The 24,785-nt window shown below is 34.2% G+C and overlaps 4 protein-coding genes and 1 long non-coding RNA gene across 15 annotated transcripts in view; 2 read left to right on the forward strand and 3 right to left on the reverse strand.

Annotated features, from left to right (window-relative positions):
• Positions 1-2,124, forward strand: part of LOC145726923 (uncharacterized) — a 17,405-nt gene extending 15,281 nt beyond the window's left edge. For all 3 annotated transcript variants that reach the window (XM_081976235.1, XM_081976236.1, XM_081976234.1), the window contains one exon: positions 121-2,124. In XM_081976235.1, coding sequence (XP_081832361.1) covers positions 121-251 — 131 coding nt within the window. In that variant the 3' untranslated portion in view covers positions 252-2,124. The remainder of the gene's footprint in view (positions 1-120) is intronic.
• Positions 1,559-15,461, reverse strand: pho (pleiohomeotic). Of its 3 annotated transcripts, XM_081976248.1 has the most exons (6): positions 14,924-15,460; positions 8,764-8,949; positions 8,573-8,715; positions 8,434-8,513; positions 5,456-5,575; positions 1,559-5,382 (listed from the first exon to the last, which is right to left on the reverse strand). In XM_081976248.1, exons 1-6 carry the CDS (start codon positions 15,369-15,371, stop codon positions 5,274-5,276), a joined length of 1,086 nt encoding a protein of 361 aa, XP_081832374.1. In that variant the 5' UTR covers positions 15,372-15,460; the 3' UTR covers positions 1,559-5,273. The 3 variants fall into 3 exon arrangements, with proteins under 3 accessions (XP_081832374.1, XP_081832375.1, XP_081832373.1); XM_081976249.1 differs by having other exon boundaries at positions 5,449-5,575; positions 8,573-8,949; positions 14,924-15,461; XM_081976247.1 differs by having other exon boundaries at positions 8,573-8,949.
• Positions 14,782-24,178, forward strand: Tango2 (transport and golgi organization 2). 4 transcript variants are annotated; one of them, XM_081976254.1, is made up of 6 exons: positions 14,782-14,869; positions 20,434-20,541; positions 22,143-22,407; positions 23,144-23,362; positions 23,419-23,517; positions 23,850-24,178. In XM_081976254.1, the coding sequence occupies exons 1-6, from the start codon at positions 14,797-14,799 to the stop codon at positions 23,971-23,973; spliced, it is 888 nt and encodes a 295-aa protein (XP_081832380.1). In that variant the 5' UTR covers positions 14,782-14,796; the 3' UTR covers positions 23,974-24,178. The 4 variants fall into 4 exon arrangements, with proteins under 4 accessions (XP_081832380.1, XP_081832382.1, XP_081832383.1 ...); XM_081976256.1 differs by lacking the exon at positions 14,782-14,869 and adding an exon at positions 19,953-20,088 and having other exon boundaries at positions 20,391-20,541; XM_081976257.1 differs by lacking the exon at positions 14,782-14,869 and adding an exon at positions 20,070-20,088.
• Positions 16,157-18,958, reverse strand: LOC145726927 (uncharacterized). Of its 3 annotated transcripts, none has more exons than XM_081976244.1 (8): positions 18,709-18,958; positions 18,518-18,645; positions 18,299-18,462; positions 18,083-18,239; positions 17,900-18,023; positions 17,498-17,838; positions 16,389-16,734; positions 16,157-16,330 (listed from the first exon to the last, which is right to left on the reverse strand). In XM_081976244.1, the coding sequence occupies exons 2-8, from the start codon at positions 18,632-18,634 to the stop codon at positions 16,275-16,277; spliced, it is 1,305 nt and encodes a 434-aa protein (XP_081832370.1). In that variant the 5' UTR covers positions 18,635-18,645; positions 18,709-18,958; the 3' UTR covers positions 16,157-16,274. The 3 variants fall into 3 exon arrangements, with proteins under 3 accessions (XP_081832370.1, XP_081832369.1, XP_081832368.1); XM_081976243.1 differs by having other exon boundaries at positions 17,498-17,842; positions 17,904-18,023; positions 18,518-18,653; positions 18,709-18,957; XM_081976242.1 differs by having other exon boundaries at positions 17,498-17,842; positions 17,904-18,023; positions 18,709-18,956.
• LOC145726933 (uncharacterized) lies at positions 19,552-22,146 on the reverse strand. 2 transcript variants are annotated; one of them, XR_014177744.1, is made up of 4 exons: positions 21,779-22,146; positions 21,353-21,717; positions 20,694-20,735; positions 19,552-20,628 (listed from the first exon to the last, which is right to left on the reverse strand). It is a non-coding gene; the product is annotated as an uncharacterized LOC145726933 (long non-coding RNA). The 2 variants fall into 2 exon arrangements; XR_014177743.1 differs by having other exon boundaries at positions 19,552-20,735.
• Positions 24,179-24,785: the final 607 nt, after the last annotated feature.

A 24,785-nucleotide genomic window follows, 5' to 3' on the forward strand; every position in this document is an offset into this window, starting at 1 on the left:
GACAATTACGTCAAATCGTCACCTTTCGATCTAAAGAATGTCGTGATCATGCTCTTACTGGACACCCTGTATGAATTGAATTGTTTGTTTTTTATAATAACGTTAATATTTCTTCTTTAGTTTTAGGTAACAATTTAATGCGTGAAGCTTGGGAAGCTATGCATAAAATTACTACGTGGATCGTGCGGGGTAAAGAAAAAAACGTCCAAAATGTTATAGAGTTCACAAAAAGTTTACCCCATGAGGAGTGATTCCCTATTCAAAATGTGAGTAAAATGAATTTTTTATTTTAGTTTATAATTAATGTATTCCAGTATTTTTTTTAAAGTACGTTATTTAATTTATAATGTGAGGGTTAAGTTTGCTGTAAAAACTCGTATTTAGTGTTATGAATTAAAGTTAGTTTAATTGTGTCAATTAAAAACGTTGCTATTTGAACTAAAAATATCTTAAAACAAATATCTATTAGAAAAATGATATTAAATTGATAGTACTGTGGGTGAAGATTGAAAACCCACGTTCCCATATGTTAATTGTTCTTACTAATTTATTGTTGTTCAGTTAGTTGTTTCTATCAACTAGCCGTTTTTTAATATTATTATCACCACAGAATATTTATTAATATCGGTAATTCTTATCACTTAATTTAATTTCACATACAGCTGCTGCTAAAAAAAAAATTGGTTTGCTACACTGGATGAGCTTTCCGTGTTCCATTATTCGTCGTTACACCAAGCAAACGTTTGCCAATTGTCACGTAACACTCCATCGTATACGATTAACGCAATCACGTGATTACTGTCAGATTAATGAAAAGAGGAATAACCGAACGTCTTGTTTCTGACTGAACTTAGTTTTTGAACTGACAGTACACCGAGTTCTTATTTTGTGTCACTTGACACAGCCGCATCTGCAAATATAAAATAGTGAATGAAACGTCTATCAGATCTCCATTAACTCCTAAGCAGTACACCCTGTATTAAGAAAAAATGTTCGCTACACCAGAAAGTTTTATTTAAGTGATATTTTAACTGAAAGGAATTTACTTTTCTCGCTGAGCCAGTTTACCCTTTCTTGCTATAAAAGTCGTACTTCAAAAATACAGATTTTTTTATTTTTTCGTTAATAATTGTTTTTTTAATTTTTGACATTAGTGACAGATATCACGTGGTTTTAAAAGATAATTTAGCTAGGCAGTCACGTGACCATTGTCAAAAATCATAAATCTAAAAAACACTCTTTATATCGAATACTTTGCAAGAAGACGTTTAAACCCTGATTTTTGCAACTTTTGAGCATGGTTTGACAGTTTCGACGTGAGTGACAGTTGTCACGTGATTGTAGAACACTATTTAGCTAGACGTCACGTAATAATTGTCAAAATAACTGTCGCAATTCTCAGAAACACGTTTTATATCAAATACTACACGAAAACGCTTTTAAATCCTGATGATGCCAAACTTTCTTTCGGCCGAAAAAAATACCATTTTGCGGCCTAGATATACAAATAACTATTTTTGAGAAAATAACACAACTTTTGCACAGAAACTCAATCCGCTGAATGTTTAAGTAGAAATTTATTTTGTATTTTATGTACACTTTCTTACATGCACTTAAATCTACACGGTTTTCTCACAAAATGTACAACTTGTTTTTTTAACTATACATTATTGAATTGGTGCTCAATAAGTAGGAAAACGAGTATTATTCCGATAAGATGTAAAGTTTAGTTAGTCAATAAGTTTCATCGTTTTCCTCTTTACTAGATAGAATTAAACTTAATTAATTAAATATAAAACCATAAATGAGGTGTATGCCGCCGCTCATGCCAGTAAAGGCAGCAATCCTATTAAACTAGAATTTATTAATCACACACGCATTTAGGACCGAATTAAGATTCAATATTAGAATTAAATATTTTAACGAGAGCTTAATACAATAGAAATAAAGTAACAAACTATAAGTCTATCAAGAATAATTGAACAATTCATTATATTTAAATGTCATTGTTATAGTAAATCGGGGTTTTTAATTTGTAAGAATTGACGTTTGACATTTTCTTACATAAGTTCAATGTGATCAAGATCTTGGGTATCACGGATATCTTCAAACAAAAAAAAAGAATTTATTTTAATAAAGTAGGTTTTTACTAAAACCTCCAATAACAAACCTGAAAGTTGTAAAATGTTGTTTTTTTTTACAAATTTTGATTATATAATATACGAGTGGTGTTAAAAAATACGATTAAAGAAAAAGACAGTTTTTCATATTTGCCTTTAATACAGACTTCTAGGAAGGCTGATGGAACGGTGTTATTTGAAGCGCAAATAAAATACGCCAATTTTGACATAAATATTTAATTTTAAAAAAATTTGGTAACTATTGGCGTTTCAAGTTAAGATCGCAGCGCCAGTTGAACTAAAATCGGGCAACCAGTTCCTAACCTAACATTATAAATAATATGACACTGTCACTTCATATTTATGAAACCAGTGCTAAATTCCTAACCAAAATCAATGTAAACAAAGGGAAATATGACAGCTGGAATGCCCGAGACTGTTTTCAAAACTGATCACCAGAGGGAGTATCTCTTACCTTGAAACGTCAATATGCACGAGAAACGGTTTCAAAAATTTTGATAATACGGATAAACAGGTCATTGTTGCTGATACGGTTGCTCGAAAACCGCTTATACAGTGCAGTTAAAAAGTTTAAATTTTCTCATTTTTGTTAATCTCCTAATCTCCTATGGACAGGGTGCTCTTGGACACCTGGTATTTATAAAACGTGAATACCACCACATCTGTATGATGCCGTCTGACAGAATAAAGAAGACACTAATATTCAATAAACTTTATCGGGTAATCTCCCGACCTAAGGCAATGGATAGAAATGAAGAAAGAATACTTGGTGGGAAAACTGCCATTTGGTATACAGATGGGTCGGAAACAACCAAAAGTACAGGTGCAGGATGTCAGGCAAAAGGAGAAGGGAATAATATTGTTATAAACCTAAGTAGCATGGCAACCGTATTCCAGGCAGAAATAACAGCAGTAACTTGAAGTAGTAATCAATTTTTCTCAAAGTAGAGGTGTATGTGTAAAAATGATGGGAAAGAACACTCACTCAGCCTTCTCCACAAAAAATTGACTTGTTCACCGACACTTCGATTTTAAGTACAACTTAAGCTAAGTTTAGGTTTGAATTTGACAGATCAGATGCAAACTAACACAGTCTAAACTAAACTTATCTAATCTGTCCTTAAACTCGAGTTCAAATCTATTGAAATACGTTCCAAAACGGCTAAAAATGTTTCGACACCTTGGCATGCATTGGTCAACACAATAAAATATACCTTCTTTGGACAAAAGGACACCAAAACAACTAAAGAAATGTAATTCTTACCTTCCGACCTTCTAGTTAAGAGAGCAAGAGATAAACTTATAGAGCTAAAACCCATGTGAATGAAACCAATGAAGAAATAGTGGACCTATTAAGGAAGCAACATGACACATACACTGGAACGGACTTGAATGTTTATATGAGGCAGAACCAGAAAAAGAGCAACAGAACTTTTGCACTTGAGTAGGGACTAACTGAAAACACCTGAATGCAGGCTACGCGGTTTAGAGAATAAAACGCCTCTCCACTTAATACGTGAATGTGAGGCTCTGCAGGGGCCTAGATATCACGCCTTTGAGAGATATATGTATAGTGGAACAAATATACATAGCAGAAATCAGAAATGTTTATCAGAATGATTCTTGAATTCCTTCGGAAGGCAGAACTGATGAGCGGAATTGTACCGAGTGACCCAATAAGACTGTTCCTCGGCCAATATCACCGTTTGTCGTATGAGACTTTGGGTTAAAAAAAATAATGAATAAATCGAACTTGAAGAATCCCTGGAAAATATTTACAAGTTGCAAAAATGACCACCAGAGCGCGTAACTGCCATATCAAATTTTAAAACTGTATTTTCTATAAATTTTGCATAACAACTTCCAATTTCCAGTTTTTTTTTTTAATTTATTTGGATCATGGTCTCAAAGCTAGCCCTTCGGCGGAGAATGATTCAACTACATTAACTATGTTTTGGTTGATTCTTATTGCCCAAGGAATGCTCTTTTCAACGATACCAAATTTGTTAAAATTGGTTAAACCGCCAAGAAGTTACAGCAGGTTATTGCAAAAACATTTTGAAATAATTGTGTTTTACAAAAATGATAGAAAAACTGGTTCTCTGTAAAAATGTGAACAAAAACTGTTTAGTTTGGTTTTTAAAAAATTTGCAAATTTTTTATAAAAAAGTTGCAGAAAATGGCTTCTGGTGGTCATTTTTAACTAACGAAAATATTTTCTAGCGAATCTTTATTTACCCATTATTTTTTTTTATCCCAAAGTCTTATTGGCGAAAAAAATGGGTTGATGAAAATGTGGATAATTTTAAGTTTCAGCTAAACACGAAGAAGTAGTTCTAAGTTTTTAACCGGAAAAAAGGTCTTTTCTAGAACTGTTTTGTTCTGTCATTATTCTACATAAGCTGGGACGCTCTAAAAGGTACAAATTTTAAATCTAGTAACATATTTTTGCTTTTGTGCTTGGATTCTGCAAAAAAATCTGGTTATGTGCAAACATTTTCTCATGTTTATTTTTATCCTGTATGTGTGTTATTACTGATTGTTGGCAAAAACGGATAGTTATTGTTGAAAAAATACCCAGCGAATAACCATGGATAGTTTGTAATCAACTAATTGTGTAAAGTGAATATTTACTTTATGATAGTTGTAAGGTCTATTAGCTTTATCAATAAATTTTACTTTACTTTCGACAATAAAGCACTTAATTTATTAATTGAGCAAAAACACCATTTTATCACCTCCAGGCGCCACGTTTGTAAATCTCCCATCTTTACCCGTTTTGTTTGAAATTAACCAAAATGACCATCTTGATCCCATCAAAATTGAATATACCTAGAGAACCTAACTTAAATAAAACTGATGGCAGTTTAGTCCATCAATCTTACAGATTTCTAAACAATGAAAATCAAAATTACTAACCTTCAGATCAAACTGTCAAATAAAAAAAATAACTCAACTGTACCTAAGCGAAAAAGACTTCCTAACTATATTTGGTTTTTTTACAAGGTAGTTTTTGTATGGGATTTTGCCTTCTTTCCCTTCCCGGATGTAGGAAAGATTAGCAACTTTACAACTTAATAACTAGTTCAGTCTGTACAATAGAAATCCTGATTTGTACTTAAGTTATTACTACTAATCCGTATAAACGATGTATTCGGGGTCGCCCATTTCCACTTGGACAAAGTTTGACTGAATCATTTGCATATTATTTGACGGTCTACTTTGAATGTTATTTCTCGACCTGAACAATAAAATTAAATTATTGCACCTAGTAGGTAATATTTCAAAGACAAAATACCAAACTCACAACTTACTTTGCTTTTGCATGAGTCAAAATGTGGCTCTTGAGGTTTGTAGATTGAGCAAACTTTTTGTTGCAACCGTCAAATGGACAGACGTACGGCCGGTCGCCTGTGTGTATCCTCACGTGCGTTCTGCAAGAAATTATATTACATTAAAACATAAGTTTTATTTAAAAAGGTTATTTTTACATTAAGTTTAGCAGAAGAAATTTGGAGAGCAGTACGCACTTGTTACAAAAATAACTATTTTAGGTATGAATTCATCACCAAACCCACTATTTTAGTTAGTCACTGATAAACATTGTCAACCTGTTAACAATTCTCTGATCGTACAGCTTACTACTTTCGTTGATATAACAAAAAAAAAACAATTTTAACCAAATTTTCTTGAGCTTATGAGATGTTTCATGTGACATACAGAGGGTTGCTGCTTACCTTACTTTGCAGGTTTACTAAGGCTACACAATTCAAATAAAATAATAACGACACTGATTTAATTTGTCCGAAAGAATATAAACATATTCTGCTTTTTACCAAGGTGCTTATTCTATAGGAGCCTAGTGAAATGAGATGAGATTTCACTCCTATGGCCTGAATCATGAGAGAAATCTCATCTGATCTAGCTAGGCTCCTATAGAATAAGCACCCAGCTTAACATAACATGACATCATGTACGCCTGCGAATCGTCATTCGAAGATCCAGTCCATGTCGCCCTGGGTCTTCCTCTTTTCCTCTTTTCTGTAGGCGTCCATTTGAGGATCTGCTTAGGTATTCTAGTAAGTTCCATCCTCTCCACATGTCCATACCAAATTAGTTGTCTATGTTGGATCTCATCTACTATAGTTGTCTCTACCTTCATAATTTCCGTAATTTTGTCATTGGTTGCTTTTTCCAATCTCGACCTTCCTGCTGATCTACGCCAAAAGTCCATTTCTAAAGATAGTAGCCGGCGCTCTGAATTTATTGTTAATTGCCAGGTTTCACATCCGTTGAGTGGTATAAGAGGTGCTTCTTTTCGACAGATATATTTGGACCACAGGATCGAGTTCAGGCAGCCTTTTTCCCTTTTATAATTCGGCTCTCTATTTCTTTCTCTGTACGACTTCCGTTATCAACTTTTGTCTCCAGGTATGTATATTCAGTACAGCAGCTTATCGTTTCGTTTTCTTGTGGGAGCAGGTCATCTCTGTCGTCTCCAATACATCAATATTTGGTTTTGGAACGGTTTACCGACAGCCCCCAATTCTTCGTACTCTTTTAATAGCTTTCTTGTCATATACTCTAAGTCCTCTTTGTCTTGTGCGATAACAACTTGATCATTTGCAAAGTGCAGGGTGTATAAGGTTCTGTTATCACTTATTTGTATGCCCATCCCACTACATGATCTTCTTCATCGCCTCAAAGCTTCGTTCAGATAGATTTTAAATAATGTGGGAGAGAGACAACAGCCCTGCCTTAAGCCTGGAAAGCTGTCTGAGATTTTGTTTTCCAATTTTATCTTAGAATGGTCGTATAGTTGTCTGACCGCAGCTATTAACGTGACATTAATTCGGGACCTCTCTAGTACTTGCCATAGTTTTTGAACAGGTATGTATGGTGTCGTATGCTTTTGTAAGATCGACAAACAGAAGATACGCCTCTCTGTTCCTGGCGACTTTCTTTTCATTTAGTTGGAGAAGGCTAAATATGTGGTCCAGACAAGAGCTCGAAAACCAGCTTGTTCTTCAATTTCCAGAGGGCTGTACTCTTCCTCTATAAAGTTTCTAAGAACTTTCCCATAGAGACGGCTCATTGTACTGGTAAGAGATATACACCTATAGTTTGTGAATCGGGGTAATCCATGCTTCTTTCCATTTAGAGGGAATTGTTTCGCCGTCAATATATCTGGAAAATAGTTCCCTTATATGCTTTATGAGTTTTGCTGTCCCAAATTTCAGTAATTCCGCTGGTATTCCTTCTAGTCCGCTAGCTTTTTTATTTTTCATCGATTCAATTGCTTTTCGTATCGACGCTTCGCTAACGTCCACTCGTGGGCCCTGTGCTTGATACGCTTTTGGAGAGTTTGTAAGATATGGCACTCTATCTTCTTGAGTTTCTTCTTCATCTGAATTGGTCGGAAGTTTACTTTATTTACGGTGTTGGATTTTAGATTTCTGATTATTTTCCAGGCTTCCGATGATCTTGTTCCTCCTAGGTAGCTGTTCACTTCAATACATTTTCTTTCCCAGGTGTCGTTTTTATTCTTCTTTGTCATGTTCTTAAATTTAGTCTGCTGTCTCTTGTAGGTTGTACTATCATCTAGGTCTTTCGTATTTAGCCATTTCTGATATGATTTTTGCTTTGTTGTTCTTTGATGTTGTAGTTCTTCATTCCAGGTTATGTCATTATGTTTTTTAAAGAGAAAGGTACCGTCCATACCCAAAACTTAATTTCCAGCCGATTTTACGGATTCCATTATATGTGAGTAGAGGTCCTCAGTTCCTAGTATCAAATAGTCGTTATCCAACTTCTGGTTTAACTGGCTCTGGTAAAGTCCCCTAATACTAGGTTCGTGTAGTCCATTAATGTTATATTTCTTGTCAACCAGTTTATGTAATTATTATTAATTAGTTATTTGCAATCATACAGATTTTTAAACTTATTACATAAATAGTATAATAAATTATTAGTTTTCTAAGGTCGTATCTTTTTAATTCAATATGAAATTTAAATAACTTTTTTGATTTTGCTTTTAGAGGCACAACATATAGTTTTAGCAATTTTCAAAAGGATTAGGGAATAAAAAAAAATCTTTCTGGCAACGTGATACACAAAGAAGTATTTGATTGACGAAGGAGAAAATTCAGAAGCAACTTGATTCCTCAACCTGGTCGCTATAAAATCGCGAAGTAGTTGGGCCTCGTAAGAAGGAAAACAAACCGTAAGAAATTTAGCAGAAAAACTGTTCTGGTACTAATAAAGAATATTCTACGAAATAAGAAAAACTAACCTTAAGTTAAAGTCCAAGCTGAACCGCTTGCCGCATCCCTCAAACGTACACTGGAACGGTTTCTCGCCAGTATGTACCAACTGGAAATAGCCTTACTGAACACTGTTTGCAAAAAAAAAACTGAATTGTCTACACAAACCTGATGTCGTTTCAATTTGCTACTCTCGACAAAAGCTTTTCCGCATTCGGCACATACGTGAACCCTAGGACCGTGCGTGTGCAAGTGTTTTCTCATCGCGGAATTGTCCCTGAACATTTTGTTGCAACCCTTATGGGGACACGCTACAACAGAAGACGTCAAGTCTGGAGCGAAGCGCGCCTTTCCCTTACCGATGGTCCGTTCGGACATGTCCTGGTTAGGGCGCCGTACTCTTGGACTTTTCAAGCCCGGTCTAGCGAATTCGGCTAGTTGTTTAGGATCGGAAAGGTCCAGGCCTGGAATGCCATCTTGTGTCAATTTCTTGCCCGTCATGTATTCGGTGTAGTCCGGATCTGGTTCAGGATTAGAGCCTTCATCTGTAAATAAGTTTTTCCGTGAAAATCACACAAATATGATGTTTAATCAATATAACTTCAAATTTCTTTGATTAAAGAGGGTATACCATTATTTTTTAAATAAAATCGTTCAAATCTCGAATTTTTATTTACAAAAAAAAATAAAATATTGCATCAATAATGACACCTGTTAAGGTTAATTATCAAGAAATAATGCCCTAAGGCGTTATTTTTCATAATGCCCTCAGGTGATCATTATAAAAAATAATGCCTCTGACCATTTTTTAAATAAATATCTACAGAATGACAGTCGGACATTAAACACTGAATTATAGGAAATAATGCCCTTATACTGCTCTTGGTATCTTAATTACTATAATTATTAAAAGGCATTTAGGAAACCAGTAAAAATATGATTTGTTGATACTATAGCAAAATTTACAATAAAGCAATAATAAACCATTGTTTATAATAACAGAATGCAGAATGTAATATTGATCGATGTGTACGAAGTGAAAAACATAATTAGGATTAATAACGTAGTAAATTCTTGAAGATAATTTTATATCCAATCAACAGATATAAAACTTGGAAGAAATTATTTTGCAGTATAGATAAGATGTATTTATATCTAGCGCGCCTTATTAAATTGAAGTTTTTTGTAGGGAGATGTATACGTAATTGCGATAGAAACATTTAAATACATTTATTGACCTAGGTAAATACTAATGGCTACGTCTATTAAGGCATATGACATATGAAATATACTTGACTTGACAGATACAGATAAATTAGTTTGTATTTCATTCAGAGGCCGACAGAGGGTGCTGTACGCAGGTGTATTTACATCAAGGTACCTTTGAGGTTGAAGAAAATACAGGGGTGGGCATAAGTCAAGGACGGTAAACAGTACAGGAGTGCTTAATCCCATAAGCCACCGCCTTCTTTACAAGAAAGCCTAGAATGTGACTTTTAATGGCGGCGTTATCGGATTTTTTTTTGTACACAAACCTATGGAGATGCAGTAGAAAATATATATTTTTTTTTTTCGTGTAGTTGATTAGAAGTTGTGAGTGAAAAATCAAAGAACGCTTCATTCCTGATCCAGATATGTATAGATATGGCTTTTTATATCCAATAAAGTCCAGCCAAAGCCAGTTTGGTTAGAACCCTTTGTCTTGGAAAGTAGGAACAAACTAATGTAAAAACTGCTCAATCAAAGAAAATTTGGAAATTCTTGAATCTAGGTAAGCAAAACTGGTAAATGGGTTTTATATTATTACCAAGACCTTTCTTTTAAAATGTAAATGTGCCAATAGAACTTCTAAAAGCTGTCCTGTTTCTTCAGAGTAAACCTTTGTTGCTCTCAAAATGCAGGCGGTCTCAAAATGTAACTCACATAAGTCACATACCAATGTATGTAAGAGGCAATAAGTTTTACTGAATGAGAAAGCATATTGTACTTACCACTGAGTATTGTGTTGGAGTAAAATCATTCCACTTCAAAGCTTTCAACCACTGTTGGGTTCGAGCAGGGTCTTTTGGAAAGTAAAAGACTGACACTTTTGGGCCTTTCACCAAATTGCTTTTAGAAATTTGGCAAACAACCAGTGGACGGCATATTGTAGAGGCAATAGAATTTAAGTTAAAAAACCAACAACAAATTATAGAACAATGAAGAAACAATAACAAAAGTGATAACACAATAAAATGAACACAAACTACACTTTCACTAGAACAATAAACATATAAACAACAATATATAATAGCATACAAAAATTACTTTGGCAAGTAATCCCAAGTCTTGACTTTAAACCTTAAAAATTAATTTAATCATCCAAAAACTCAATTTCCACAATACAAACAAATGCAAACTGTCAATCCCATATTTCGGCCATATTGGAATTTTTGGCATGCACCTTCTTGGCTTTCTTGTACAGAGGGCGGTGCATAAGCGCAATCTTGCCGGTATCGGCTCGGGCCGGTGACGATTTTTACGTCACCATGGGTCTCTCGCGTTTGCGCGATTGTTTTGCGCGATGCGCGATTGCAGTCGATCATTCACGAACATGATCTCGTACATAGCATCTCGGGCGAATATTTAGCGTATTGTGCACCCGAAGGCCCACTGTGACGTCAGAATTCATTCGCCGCCGGGAAACAAAATCGGCCGATCGAGCAATCCTGTAGATACTGTTTAATATCCTTGGGCATAAGTCTTATGCCCAAGGTGACTTATGCCTGGTGACTTATTGCCTGGCAAATTTGCAAAAATTCAAGAAATTCCGAGCGAGAGTGGTGGGTCTGACGCATGAACTGTTTTCAAGGCTGCCAGGTGACTTATGCCCACCCCTGTAAAACATAACTGTGCAAATATATCTATGGTAACCACAAAATACACAAAGTTAAGAAATGCGGGTTCCATGTTGAAAAACTGAAACACAAAAACTATTTCAGTGCCATCTGGTGTCGAACGGGCAAACTATTTTTATGGTTTTCGTACCATAACCCATCTAATTTCATATTTATAAATAATTTTTAAGCTTTTTAACTGTTTATAGGTTATTTAAAGTTGACTGTATAATGATATTTTGGCTGTAACATGTTCTTTTAGAAACCCACAGTCAAAACACTAACGATTCACTGCTAGAGCATTCTGCATTCAGGATTGGATCTTTCATCAGTTTTATCATCTCAATAGACATAGTCGCACCACAGAATAAATTCTGAATGGTTTATCGTTAAAATAGACCTAGTTAGAACATAATTCAACAAGTTTGAACAAAAAGATGGTCTACTGAAAGCCAGTTGCATCTTTCAAAAAACTGACCCTACTTGCTCCTTATTTGGTTAAAAAAAAATCCTGGTTCTTCTTTCTTGTGTTAATTTTACGAACACAATCTAGTTGCAGAATACAGTGGAAGGACAAAGGTTTTTCTTTATTTTGAATATTTGAAGAACAAAACACAAAACCTTAAAAGCCAATGTCAATTGCCAAAATTATTGACATTTTTGGCAACTTTCAACTTTAATTGCGACGTTGCTAGCCAATGAGTCACCGCCCTCTATACTAGAAAGCCTAAAATGTCACTTTTAATGACGGCGTTAGCGGTTTTCATTTTCTACACAAACGTATGCAGATGTAGTAAGAAATATGTTTTTTTTTTATTATTTCGTGTAGTTGATTGCAAGTTGTGAGTGAAAAACAAAGAAAGGTTCATTCCTGATCCAGATATGTATAGATAGAGCTTTTTAGTATACACAATCAAGTCCAGCTTAAACAAATTGGTTAGAACATTTGTCCTGGAAAGTACAACACACAGCAAACTAGTTTCCGTCGACAAAATGTATTGGATTGGTATTGGATTTTGGCAACAGCGTACTGAAAATATGGCCTACTTGGTATTTTTTTCGTTTTCTGTCTTTGTCCCACGCATGCAATTATCTACGTTTCTCTGTCAGTTACACGGTTTTCCTATGGTCGGTTTTGGATTTACCACACCTGTATACGGATATTTGTTGCTTAAAATTGTGACCTGGGTTAGCTCTTAGGCATTTCACTGCAAGACATTATTACTGCACCCCTACAAACAACAATAAATTTAAGATGTATAATAAATAACTTAATAAATTTAAGATTTACTGTTGTTTTTACCTGTAGTTGAAAAGTCTTTTTAACATCCTATTTGTCTGAGGATGCCTAAGGGCAAAACCCAAGTCACAATAAGTAAAAAGAACCAACATTTTTTAAAATTGTAATACAAAGCACTGACAAACTGAGGTTGAAATTCCTATTGTTCAGATAATAAATAAGTAATGGGTTTTCATAAAATAGAAGGGTTTCATTAACTGAGTTTAGTTTAGAAATCACAGTTCAACCAATCCTCTTAATTTCAAAGATTTATTGACTTAAGAACTCTGATCCAGATTAAATGTTAATGGAAAATGCTTATTTTACACTTTATAATCATCTTGTTGAAGTGGATAATCTGGATAATCCTAACCTAAGTTAAATTAAGGATTAATCAAGCAAAATAAGCAACATATTTTGGGTCTTGTAAACATTAAGCATCCACGAGTTTGGTCACCAAATTTTTTTTGCATATAAAACTCCCATAAAAATCCAAAAATTTACAATGATTTGGTGGAGGAGCCACAATTTACCTTCTGCAATGTTGTCAAATATAGTCTTAAATAGCTGTTACACTGTTCCACAATGAGTTATACTATTAACAATGCAGTACAATTAGTTACCATATACTTACTAATCGGATATTTAGGCTACCAAACATATTTTTATGATTAAAAACACTAAAAATTAGTTGAAGTATTAAATATTAATAACGAAAAAAAAAACCGTCTGGCAACGCCGCATAATTCACAGAGGATAACTGAACTAATACTTGACAGTATGTACGTCAACTTCAGATGTCATTCAATGTTCCTTCAATTATGAGGTTAAAGCATAGTTGCCGCCTTTTTCCTTTACAATGTTGGTGGACTAAAAAAGAAGGGCGTTTATAAAATCCCTAATTTAACCATACAGTTTTCTGAAAAGTTTTAATGTTATTTTTTTCATGTTTTGCTGCCTAATGCCATATTACTGCACTAAATCAATAGCAAAAGGATATTCTTTGAATTTCTGTTTAGAAATTTCATAAATAAAACAAAAATTCAATCTTAAGACGAAATTTAAACATTGGAGATTTAACTTTAGTATTAGCTGTAACGAAATTTAGAATTTTATGTAAAACCAAGGTCAGCAGTTACAGCTAAATTTATAGTTAAAGTTAAATTTTGTTTATGAACATCACAATTTAAAACCACTAGCTCTATTCTTAATGCTAATACTAAAGTTAATGCTAAAGTTAAATTTTGTTTTATAAACCAGGCTTTAGTCTAGGTCAGTTATTAATGCATATTTTTTTCCTAAATTTGCAATAAACATATATTGGCACTAATATGAATCGGCCACTACGGTTAGCATTAGGTTGCCCTATCGTACATTTTATCTCAATTTTCTTTAGAAAAATAATATTAAATTTAGAACAAATCCATGTATACATTTCCTATACCTAACTTCAACTGTTTCTGACTTATTAACACTTTTTCCTTAAAGGGCGCATTCAATCGTAATCCATACTAGGTAATCTGAATACGGACACTTGAAATGGACCACAGTTGTGATGTCATTTGATAGCTGGGAGTCAATTTTTGACATCATACTAGACCCCCTGGTTCTAGATTCTTGAAACGAGGGAAAAGAGTTATCAAGAGAAAGGAATACATAATTTGACAGAAACCTGCCATTGCCAACCAGTTCTGTCACATTCTATCATTATATCAAACACTTCGCTCCCCAATTCTACTGCCTGCCTTCAAGAATTAGAGCCCTGGACCAAGTATTTGGTCCTCTGTAGTGTAAAGGTGATAATTGACAGTGGGTTAAAAGTGTAAACAATAGACTCATAAAGATTAAAAAATAATACTGTGCCATTTCTGTGGTACTAAATCAGTCAAAAACATAAACTATGCATAAAATAATTGTCCTAGATAAAAGAGCACTAAATTGATAAAAGAGTAGAAAATTGCTACTTGGCAAGTAATAAATAATTATGTTAAAGCTGTATAAATCAAAATAATAAACAAAAATAAGAAAATCAAGACAGCTGCTTGAATTTCAAATAAAGGCGGCGGCGGCCATGACAGTCCTCCATTGCAAATAATGCGGCCATTTAAAACATGGCAGAAAATTTAGTATGGCCGCTCTAAACCAAAACAAACCCGGTTTTTCCGCTAATTTCTTAATAAACCTTCTATTTTAGAAGAAATATTGAGAACAAAAGGTCCTAGAAACGTTCATGAGAGATGACCGCATTGACCTTCAAAAGCGTCAGCCAATCCAAAGGCTCTACAGGCAAAAAATTCCATTCCAAACCAGGTAACCCTCTTTGTTAAACTTTTAGGCCCCAATAGAAGAAAAACGGGAACTTACCGTCGCTTGCCCCTGAGGCCCACATAGTGACGGAAAACTCTCCTTCCATGGTTTTGATCTGAACTTGTTTTTGTTCCCATTTTCGCGGCTTGGTTTCTACGTGCATGTCACTGAGCAAAAACTCGTTTTCCCTACGTATCATACCGCGATTTTTTATGTGTTTCCGTTTTTTGGACGGCCCGGCCGTCGCTTCTATGTACATATCGCCCTGGTCGGGTACCGGCACGTCGTAAATGTTTAAAGGGTCTCCCGAATCATCAATGATTTCTTCGTGGGTCTCTAAGATTAATTCCCGACCCTCGAGGCCTTGAGCCATCATCGGTTCGCCGTACTCGACGATAGTTTCCACTGTATCGTTCATATCCACTGGAATTGTTTCTATTTCTACGCATTCTTGGATGTCCGGTTGTATTTCCACCTCGCACATTACATTCGGATGGTCCGCCATGACTCGAGTGTTGTTTATAATAATAAAAGATGGACGAACAAATATGGCCACTCACAATCACAATGGCTGACGCCAACTAAATGAACGTCATTTTTCAACGACTGATTCATTGTATCGTTTCGCCACTGGTCGGGTCGTAGTTTATGTATGTGTCTCTTTCTCGCTTAAATACATTAGACAAGTATTGAACAAGGATGATAAATGATCTTTGATGGGATTAGCTGTGTTCTGTCAAAGGACAAGCGTAGAGAAGGCGTGGCGTCAGTTACCTTAGCAACTGCCTATATTAATTGCGAGTTAAAGTGAAACAGAAAATTATAACGCATGTCGCAGACAGGGGTGCCATCTAAGGGACCTACTTCCAAAATGTACAATCTCTGATTTCTCCGAGTTTTAATCAAAATCTGATAGGTGTCGCGTCAGACGTAATTTATAGCGCTGAATTCAAATACAATTTTTGAATTCTCAATATGTAATTTATAGCACTGAATTCATACATAGAAATTTAATAAAATATTGTATTAAACACGTGATTCAAACCTGTTTATTCACTCGAAGAACTTAGGCCACTCGCTACGTTCCTGGGCCTAATTGTTGTTTTCATAATTAAAAAATTGTTGAAGTCACTTATTGTATCAGTAAATATATGCACTTACCCGGGTTCAGGAAAAACTTGTTAATCTTTCCTTATTACTTTTACAGGTAACTGAGTTACGGCCAGTTAAAACTCCAAGCTAAACTGATCACACCAAACACTATTTTCTGTACTCAAATTATTTGGAAAGTTAGGTAAAAAATACAACTATTTATTAAAGATACAAAAGTATAAAAAAAGCATTCGATAAATCAATTTGTTTCAACTTAAAAACCTATATTCTAAATTAACAAAAAAAAAAACACGACTTATGAACTAATTAAGACAGCTGTTGAAGAAACTTTCTTGGTAAGCATTGCATTTACTGAAAGAGAAATTACATTCAAAACCGACTAAAGTTTTAATAATGCTCTAATACATACTTTTATTAGCTTTTCGCAACTCTTCTTCCAATCCGTGTACTTTTTGTTGAGAATGCTTTAGCTCAGCATTCAAGCAATCAAAAGAATGTTGATTGAATTTTGCTCTGTAATCAGCAAAATTGCTCAAAACTTGCGTAGTCTTGATTTTCTGATCAGTTAACAATTTTTCCTTGTCTGAAAACGCTTGTTGTAGTTCTTCAAACTGTTGAACTTTGTCGTCAAATCGATTGTTGAATTGTACAAGCATATTGTTGGCCTGAATCAAGTCCTTCGAGATTTCTTCCAATTTACTATCCTTCTCTGCTAGTGTGACACTCAGTTGTTGCAGGTCTCGTTGCATCTCTTCCTAGATAAAGTTAAGATATACAGGGTAATTCAAATTCGACCCTCACCATTGGGATCTCAGAAACTATCAGAGACACAAGAAAGTTTAAATTGGGGCAAAGTTGCGCAATTTAAAGCTCAACCAAATTCTGTTTTAAAAATTTCGATTTTCCGAGTGCTTCCGAAGATATCCGAAAAAAAACAAAAAATTGGATTTTTTGTTTTTATTTATTTCTAACCTTATTTGAAGAGATTTCCCAAAACTAAAAACATCTTTTCATTGCCACTTTTCCCCAGCTATTTGATGATGGATTCAAATTTGTCACACAACGTTTCGTTTTTTGGCAGTCATCATCAACTTTCTTTTTTCTTATGGGCGCCATATTGGATTTTATTCTGATTTCAGTGATGTATGATAACTTATGATTTGCTTCATAAATAACAAAAAAAATCAATAAGATAATTACATGTGCAGTCAGTTTTGTTTTATATTGATACACTATATTGTCTACTGCTTGGTCTACTACAATGTATTCCTTAAAGTCAATGCCTCAAAATTATATGAAATGACTTATAAATACCTTACAAGGTAATATGGTATGCTGGTAATACTGGCAAAGTGCCTCATAATACCTCGAATTACCTCAAGTGTGTACACCAAAATACTTCAGCAATCTACCCCTCACCCTCCCTCTTAAATGACTAGGAGAATAAGCTGTTACAGTATGTTCCAAGATTTTATGTTCCAAAATTATAAAAATCCTGTATAATCTAGTCTTGCTTACCTTAGCTCTCTCAAGTGTGGCACATTGGTTTTGTGACTCTTCAAGTAATTGTTTCAAATTACCAATGTTTCTTTCTAAGCTCACTCTCAAAGTATTTAGAGAATTAATTTCTTTGTTTTGTTGTTCTATGGTTTTATAGTTTTGTATATTTTCCAGACGCAAATTGTCCATAGTTTTTATAAGTCGATTGTTAGAGTCAACTTTTAATCGATTTTCCTGTATTAAAATATCCACCCTTCCCTCTACTATCATCAACTTCTCTATCTTTGATGTTAAATTGTGATAAATGGTTTGTTCTGCTTGCAGGAGATTTGATGTAAAGGCTGTATCTATTTTATGAACTTCCTGCAAATGACTACTTTGGTTTAATAAAAATACTTTAAAACTATCACCATTTGACACTTGCCTTGCATATATGTTGTATTAAGACTTGTATCTTTCCCTGTAAGTCTTTAATTTTCTCACTTTTCTCATCAATCACATCCTGGCTTGTAGCAAGTTGTCTTTTAAACTTGCTGACATCTCCCTAAATTTTGAAAAACAAACTGTTGTAAATGTTAGTGATTATCACACAACAAAACATACCTGTAGTTTATTTATTTCCATATGCATTTCTCTGATGATTTGCTCAGGATTGGTCAGTTGCAAATCTATGGTAAGGTATATAATATTTTTTATTTTGGACTTAGCATAGAACACTAGAGTGCATGTCTTGGTATCAGTTCTCTCACATTTTAAAAGCCTAAAAATGAATCGCCATGAAAACACAATTAATACAACATCTAATCAATCTACACACACATTTCTTTTTTTTCAAACTGTTGAAGCATTTCCACAACATTCATTTTAAATTCTGTATAATCAACATCAAGTGACTGTTTCAGTCTGAGGACTTCAAAGTCACCAAGATCAATAAACTCTGCATAGTTGAATGAATATTCAGATAAATCTCGAAGTTTAATTTCCTAAAGATTTTCAAATATACACATAAAAATTTAAATAGTTTATAAACTGACTTACTAGTTTGTCACCACTATCAAAAACGTTAATATTAATGTTTCGGTTTTCTGAACCTTTTGGATCAAACACTGGTATTAAGTGATTGGTATTATACAAGCAGTGCCCATAGCCAGTCATTTTATAAACCTCTGTGAGCCTGGAAATTGTATACTAAATTCTTTTATTTATTAACATTTAATCACAGAACCCACTATAACAAAAGGGCCAGCAAAGTAAAATCTACTTCTCGTTCTAACAGGTTAACTGTTTACTTGAGTTTGCTAACATTTGGCTTATTTATTATTATTTTTAGTGGTTATTTTGAGTTTTTGCTTAACTTGCAAAACAATTTAAAAATTTCAAACAATCCGTTGATTGTTTGGTTTCGGTCGGCTGGGGGAGTGCGGGGTGAGGAGCAAATGTCACCAGTGACACTGTCACAGAGGACTTTTTAGAATTTACGTTTGATGAAGCGGGAAGCGAGTGACGTCATCACGGATGCCTGCGTGATCGAATTTCTTTTAAAAAGAATTTTGACCGTAGGATTCAGTTAGTTAAAAATCTGGCCCATACAACAAGACGACATCAACAGCTCGACGTATTTTAATCAAAGTATTAATAGTAATTAACTCAAGTTTTAAAAGATGTGGTAACATAGACTAGGTGGACAATATACCTATATGTCCCTGCATGCACCTGACTCTTTCGTACACTCTACACTACTAATCTCTGGTAATGTCACAATAACAACCATACCCCTTTCATGTTGCTCATAATTACAATCTAACTACTGTGTATACTACCAGAACTACTACTTCTATCAATGGCAATTGGTCGTCACTCAACACATCAACTAAGTATGAGTAGGGCGATTGCCGAAACCGAACTCTCAGTTCTCAGTACCAGAATTTCCCCAAGACCGAAGACGAAGTCCTTTCGGACATCTGTATTGTGTATCTATTATTGGATATCTGTTTGGTATCTGACTATCAACTCACTAGACAATGGCTATCTCAACCATGTCGTTTTCAAGGGAAATAGGTAAACCATAAATATTGCTGTGGCTGACATGGGCTTTATTTCAAAATTGGTCTGTTTTACAGTCTAAGGAAATATAAATTATACACTAACAAAAACATATTTTACAATACAAGAACCATTCAAAACTTTAATAGCCTGTATCTCAAACAGAAAGCGATTATGTACTGACATATGTTTATAATAAATGTTTATCTTCAATAATAGGGTCGTGGCACTGGGCTGGACCACAGATTATCAAGTCTGGACACAGACAATAAGACAAAACTTGTCTGTGGTTTGTATCAAAATAAGTCCAACAGCCAACAGTTCAACTTTTAAAAATGCGTTGCGTTGACGTCAGAGATCTACGTCACAAGTTTATGGAAGTGACAATCAGCTGACCGTATGTTCATCTTTGTTTTTTATAGGAATGAATGGGAATGGCTGTTTTGCTGTCTTTGTCACATTTGACAATCAGCTGTGATCTGTGTGGTGTGGTGACCTAGCCACTCATCCCTTTCTCTATTTTTCAATAAAATTTATTGAAATTCGAGTAACAAAAGGAAAATAAGGTATAATGTAAATTTACTCATTTATTACCCTTGATATTGATAACGTTTATCAATTTATTTTTGTCAGAAAGGAAACAAAAGTAGCAGTGGTACATTTTATTTTAATAATTTCAATGAGATTAAACAGTAAATTTACAAAATACTTTAACAATCATTGTGTAAACCATTTTAAATTAGTTTCACTCTAATCAGAGCCTGCACAGAGTAAAGTTCAAGGTGGGAATAAAGTTTAACAATCTTATTCAAAATATAAGAACTAGCTTTTTCATCACCTTGATCAACTTACTCCCTGAATTAACTAGTTGCAAATAGCTATGTGTATCTTATTTCTTCATACTAACCCAGACCCAAAAGATAATGAATATCGCCTGATTGTTGCCACCAATAGAGATGAATTCTATCGAAGGCCTGCTAGGACAGCCTACCAATGTGATGAATCTGGTATTATTGCAGGTAAGTTTAAAGATAGGTATGTTATAATATGCTATTTCCTGTAATTTTTATGTACATTTTGATGGTGATCTTAAATATGCTCTATTACTGAAAAAAAGTAATTTTGTTGACTTATTATTTTAACTCTTTAAAGTTCACAAATTAATAATCACCTCATTTTGTTAGTTGGTATTGATGTTTGGCATTGATGGTTGCTGTTTTAAAAAAAAATCTTTAAGTAGGTAACATCATTTGGTGTGCTTATATAAAGTTGTAGACTGTGGAACTTGGGATAAAAAAATATAAAAACTATACAGTGTGTCCAGGACAAAGAAAGGGCCACTATAAGAGCCTTGAAAATGGTTATAGATACAGATTTAATTAAATAGGAGAAAAGTTGCGTAATCATGGTCTTAATTAAATAACACCTAGAAAACTTCAAAGTTTGTTTCAGTTTTTCAGATATTTTGAGAAAAGTGAATTTTTTGATTTTATGTTTTATTTTTTGAGATGTTTTATATTGGAGCTAGATTAAAAGTAATTCTCTAAAGCAACTTTTTAAGCTCTTTAAAGTGGCATTGTCAGTTTTTTCCAATGGTTTTTCTTTGACCAACTATCATCAAGCTCATTTTTTTTAAATGCTGTTGTTGTCTTTTAATATCAGATTCTGAAAGCCTTTTTATTTCAAATTCGATGATGTATATCATTTTTTCTGGTTTAATTGCATAAACTTTATTTTTTTCATCAGGGTATGTAAAAAATAAGAAGTATGTATATTATATGTAAAAAAAGTAAGATAATGGTTTCCCAGAACTCCTAATTAAAAACTTACATAGTCGATTTAAAGCCAAAAGCGCCCCAAGTCAGTCCGATTCTGCGTTTCAAGCCTTCTGCCTGTCAAGTTGGGTGAGCAATTCATTTGTGCAACTATTTGTCACTGTTGAAAGCTTGTCTATCAAGAGTGGTTCAAAACGACACGAGTCAAAAGAATTACTTATTGAGCCCAGATGTAAAAATAATTACTCATTCTGCATTAAGCCGTTGTAGCAAAAAATAGAGTTTTTTAGATGAGACGGAATATAGTCAAATGATCGGTGGAGTTTCTCGAGTTGTATGGAAGCAAACCAGTAATATGGTGTGCAGAGCATGTGTCTTCTTGAAGTCACATTACAGAACGTATATACGTATAACCAATTGCTAGAATATGTAGTATAATTAATTAATTCCATAAATTATACATGTTGTATGAAATGCTTACTCGTAAATAGGTGATAGGGCATTAGCATGATTGCCAAACTCACCACTCAGGCTTATCGGTCTGTATATTGTTTCTAGGCCTTGATTGTTATCATTGATTTTGTCCTGCTAATTTAGCAAATATTCCACCTGAATACTTTAACAAGTTTGATAAAATTATATCAGTAATGCACATATGTTCAAGGTTTCAAGTTTTTTTAGTTATTGTCATTTGATATGATATTTGATAAAAACTTCAGAAGATAATAATTAATTATAATATCTCTATTGTGGTTTACTATTAATATTATACTGATTTAATATCGCTATACTTTAATAATGGAAAAAAGTAAATATTTGACTTTTTTTTTCTTTCTACTTAACAGGAAGGGATATGGAACCAGGTCGAGAAGGTGGTGGCTGGCTGGGATTTGTTACGAAAAAGTTTCCTGAAAATGGCTTATCAGATAAACATTGTTTCAGCTGTTTGACTAACATTTCTAACCATGAAAAAGTTGAAAACCCTAGAGGACGAGGTGGGCTCGTTGTAGACTACTTGACTGGCCAGGAAAGTTTTCCTGACTACATCAATGGATTGAGAAAACAAGGACTAGTATACAATGGTTTCAATTTGATTGGTGTGGAATTAAGGTGAGTGTTTTTGCCTATTCATGGTTGCTTCGGAGACATATGCTGCCTGTTAAAATATTGACTTGGGGTTTACTTCTTTATTGTTTAAGAAACAAAAAAGAAAATCAAGGACATGTGTTAATTTAAATGAAAACGTGCGTCATGCATGTGTTACATAATGTTTATACATTAAACTGCGCCACTGCTCGCCTATACGGTTGTTCTCACTTTAGTGGAGGTACCAAAAGGACACTGCTTATAAACTTGATTACAATGTTTTAAACAAGAGAGAAGAGAACTATTTTAGAGATACTGTTAACAGATGTATCTGGGGTATTCTTACTAATACTTTTGTCTCGTGGGACAGTTGAATGTGTTTTTGATCGTCCCGTTTAATATCGAGGTGGTTGGATGCTTGCACCCCAATTTTGATCGTTTTTACTAACTATTTTGCAAACTAACTCAAAGTAGCACTATGAATTGACACTTGGCATTTCTCCTGACTGCTGATGATTGTTGTAAAAGAAGATTTTCAACTTTTTTTTTTGAAAATCAATATTACTTTTGTCTTCTGTTCTTATTTTTAGATGTTTTAAGTAACTTTGTAACTAGCGCTATTTTTTAAAGTTTTTTTCAGCCATTATATAAAATTACATTAATATAAGTGACTGATAATAAGTGACAACCTGAGTTTTAAAATCTGATTCGTGTAATTTGTTATTGTTTCCTATTTAAACTCTGATCAATGGATTTGCAGTAAAGATGGTACAACTAAAGTTTACCACTCCAGTAATTTCCCACAAATTGACTCAGAGTACACGGGAAAACATACTTTGGGTTTTGGAAACAGCGCAATCTCTAGCCCGTACATGAAAGTATTGAATGGACGCAATACTTTCCAGGACATTATTGAACGAGGTTTAAACAAAGAAGAATTGAAGGAAGAATTGGTGGCTCTGTTAAAGGACAATACTAAGTTTGTTTACTTTAAATTAATAAATAGAATAGGATGAATAATTGATGAGGTTGCAGGCATCTTCCGGATCCAGAAATTGCTAAAAGAAGTCCGCTACATTTGGAAAAGTTGTCATCAATTTTTGTGGAGTTTGGTGAAGCTGGATATGGCACCCGGTAAGTTTGATATAAATGAAAGTTAAATTTAGATGTTTTGTTATAGGTTTTAAAGGCCGAATAACAAAGAAGGAGCCTCTTTTCAGACTTTTTTTTGCGGTGATCATCCAGAAAATGTGGCCAATAAAAGCAATATATTCATTTTTGCTTTATTTTACAGAGATTTTTTTATGTTTCTTACTAATAAGATTTTACTTTTAACAAATTTTCAACCAAACCGTTTTTTATTATACTACCAGCGAAGTGTTTTCCAGTACTATAAATGGGATACTTTAGCTGGATCTTCTTGTTAGATAGATATCTTCTAGCAACATGACCTTTATTGGTTTCAGGACTCATACAGTCGTGCTGATTGATAAAAACTGGAATTTGGAGTTTACAGAAATTACCATGGTAGAACCAATTTCCTTAACCAACCCTGACTGGAAACCTACTGTGATTAAATCTAGCTTGTAAATATTAGCATTAGGTCAAAGATTTTTTGATTCATCGGACTGGGTCACTTTTTGTTTTTGCTGATTTTATTGTAAATATCGATACCTACTAAATATTGCTGTTATTGTATTCTGTATATAATAGGTATCTGTGATTGAGGTAAATATTTTTTTAAGTGTCAGTTGAAAACCCGATTAAAACTTATTGTTAAGTTATTAATCTAAAACGTAGTTTAATTTTCAATGTATGTTTAGTTGATATGGGGAGGTGACGCGTATTTTTCAACAATATCCATCATCCAGCCTATTGAGTCCACTGCTGAACATAGGCCTTCCCCAAAGGTTTCCATTCTGCTTGGTCTTAAGCAGCTCTGGACAATGTCCCGCTATCTTTTTGCCAGCTTCTGCTCCAGCGCGTTGGAGGCTTCCCTCTGCTTGTTCTATCAGCACCGGGTCTCCAATTTACAAATCTGATGGTCTATCTATCGTCCCTGAATCTCGCAGCATTTACACTTAAGTGTGGTGATTGTGTCCTTCGGCTAATTTCTGTATTTCTTATACGATCTTGCAGCCTGATAGCTAGCATTGCTCTTTCCATTTTTCTTAGGGCGACTCTGAGTTTGGATACGACATTTTTAGTTAGGGTGAGCGTTTCTGCTCCATATCTAAAAACCGGTAATACGCAACTTTTTAGGCTTATTGGTATGCCGCTATTAAAAACATCCTTCAGCCTCCCATACGCTGCCCAGCCCAATTCTATTCTTCTAGCAAGTTCCTGCGTCTGGTTGTCTCTACTAATTCTTATTTCATGGCCCAAATATTTGTACTCGTTAA

The sequence above is a fragment of the Ips typographus genome, linkage group LG3 (genome assembly GCF_016097725.1).
Source record: "Ips typographus isolate SLU linkage group LG3, UJ_Ityp_2.0, whole genome shotgun sequence".
Lineage (NCBI taxonomy): Eukaryota > Metazoa > Arthropoda > Insecta > Coleoptera > Curculionidae > Ips > Ips typographus.

Excerpts from the sequence above, each read along its gene's own strand:
- pho (XM_081976247.1), bottom strand. The coding sequence starts at position 15,371 with ATGGCGGACCATCCGAATGTAATGTGCGAGGTGGAAATACAACCGGAC. Across the intron at positions 8,950-14,923 it reads GGCCTCAGGGGCAAGCGACG|ATGAAGGCTCTAATCCTGAA; the intron begins GTAAGTTCCCGT and ends ACTTATTTACAG. Across the intron at positions 5,576-8,433 it reads AGCTTGGACTTTAACTTAAG|AACGCACGTGAGGATACACA; the intron begins GTTAGTTTTTCT and ends AATTTCTTGCAG.
- LOC145726927 (XM_081976244.1), bottom strand. The coding sequence starts at position 18,634 with ATGACTGGCTATGGGCACTGCTTGTATAATACCAATCACTTAATACCA. Across the intron at positions 18,240-18,298 it reads CAGTTTGAAAAAAAAGAAAT|GCTTTTAAAATGTGAGAGAA; the intron begins GTGTGTGTAGAT and ends ATTCATTTTTAG. Across the intron at positions 18,024-18,082 it reads TGGAAATAAATAAACTACAG|GGAGATGTCAGCAAGTTTAA; the intron begins GTATGTTTTGTT and ends TTCAAAATTTAG.
- Tango2 (XM_081976254.1), top strand. The coding sequence starts at position 14,797 with ATGACCGCATTGACCTTCAAAAGCGTCAGCCAATCCAAAGGCTCTACA. Across the intron at positions 14,870-20,433 it reads AAAATTCCATTCCAAACCAG|ACCCAAAAGATAATGAATAT; the intron begins GTAACCCTCTTT and ends ATACTAACCCAG. Across the intron at positions 23,363-23,418 it reads CTGTTAAAGGACAATACTAA|GCATCTTCCGGATCCAGAAA; the intron begins GTTTGTTTACTT and ends ATGAGGTTGCAG.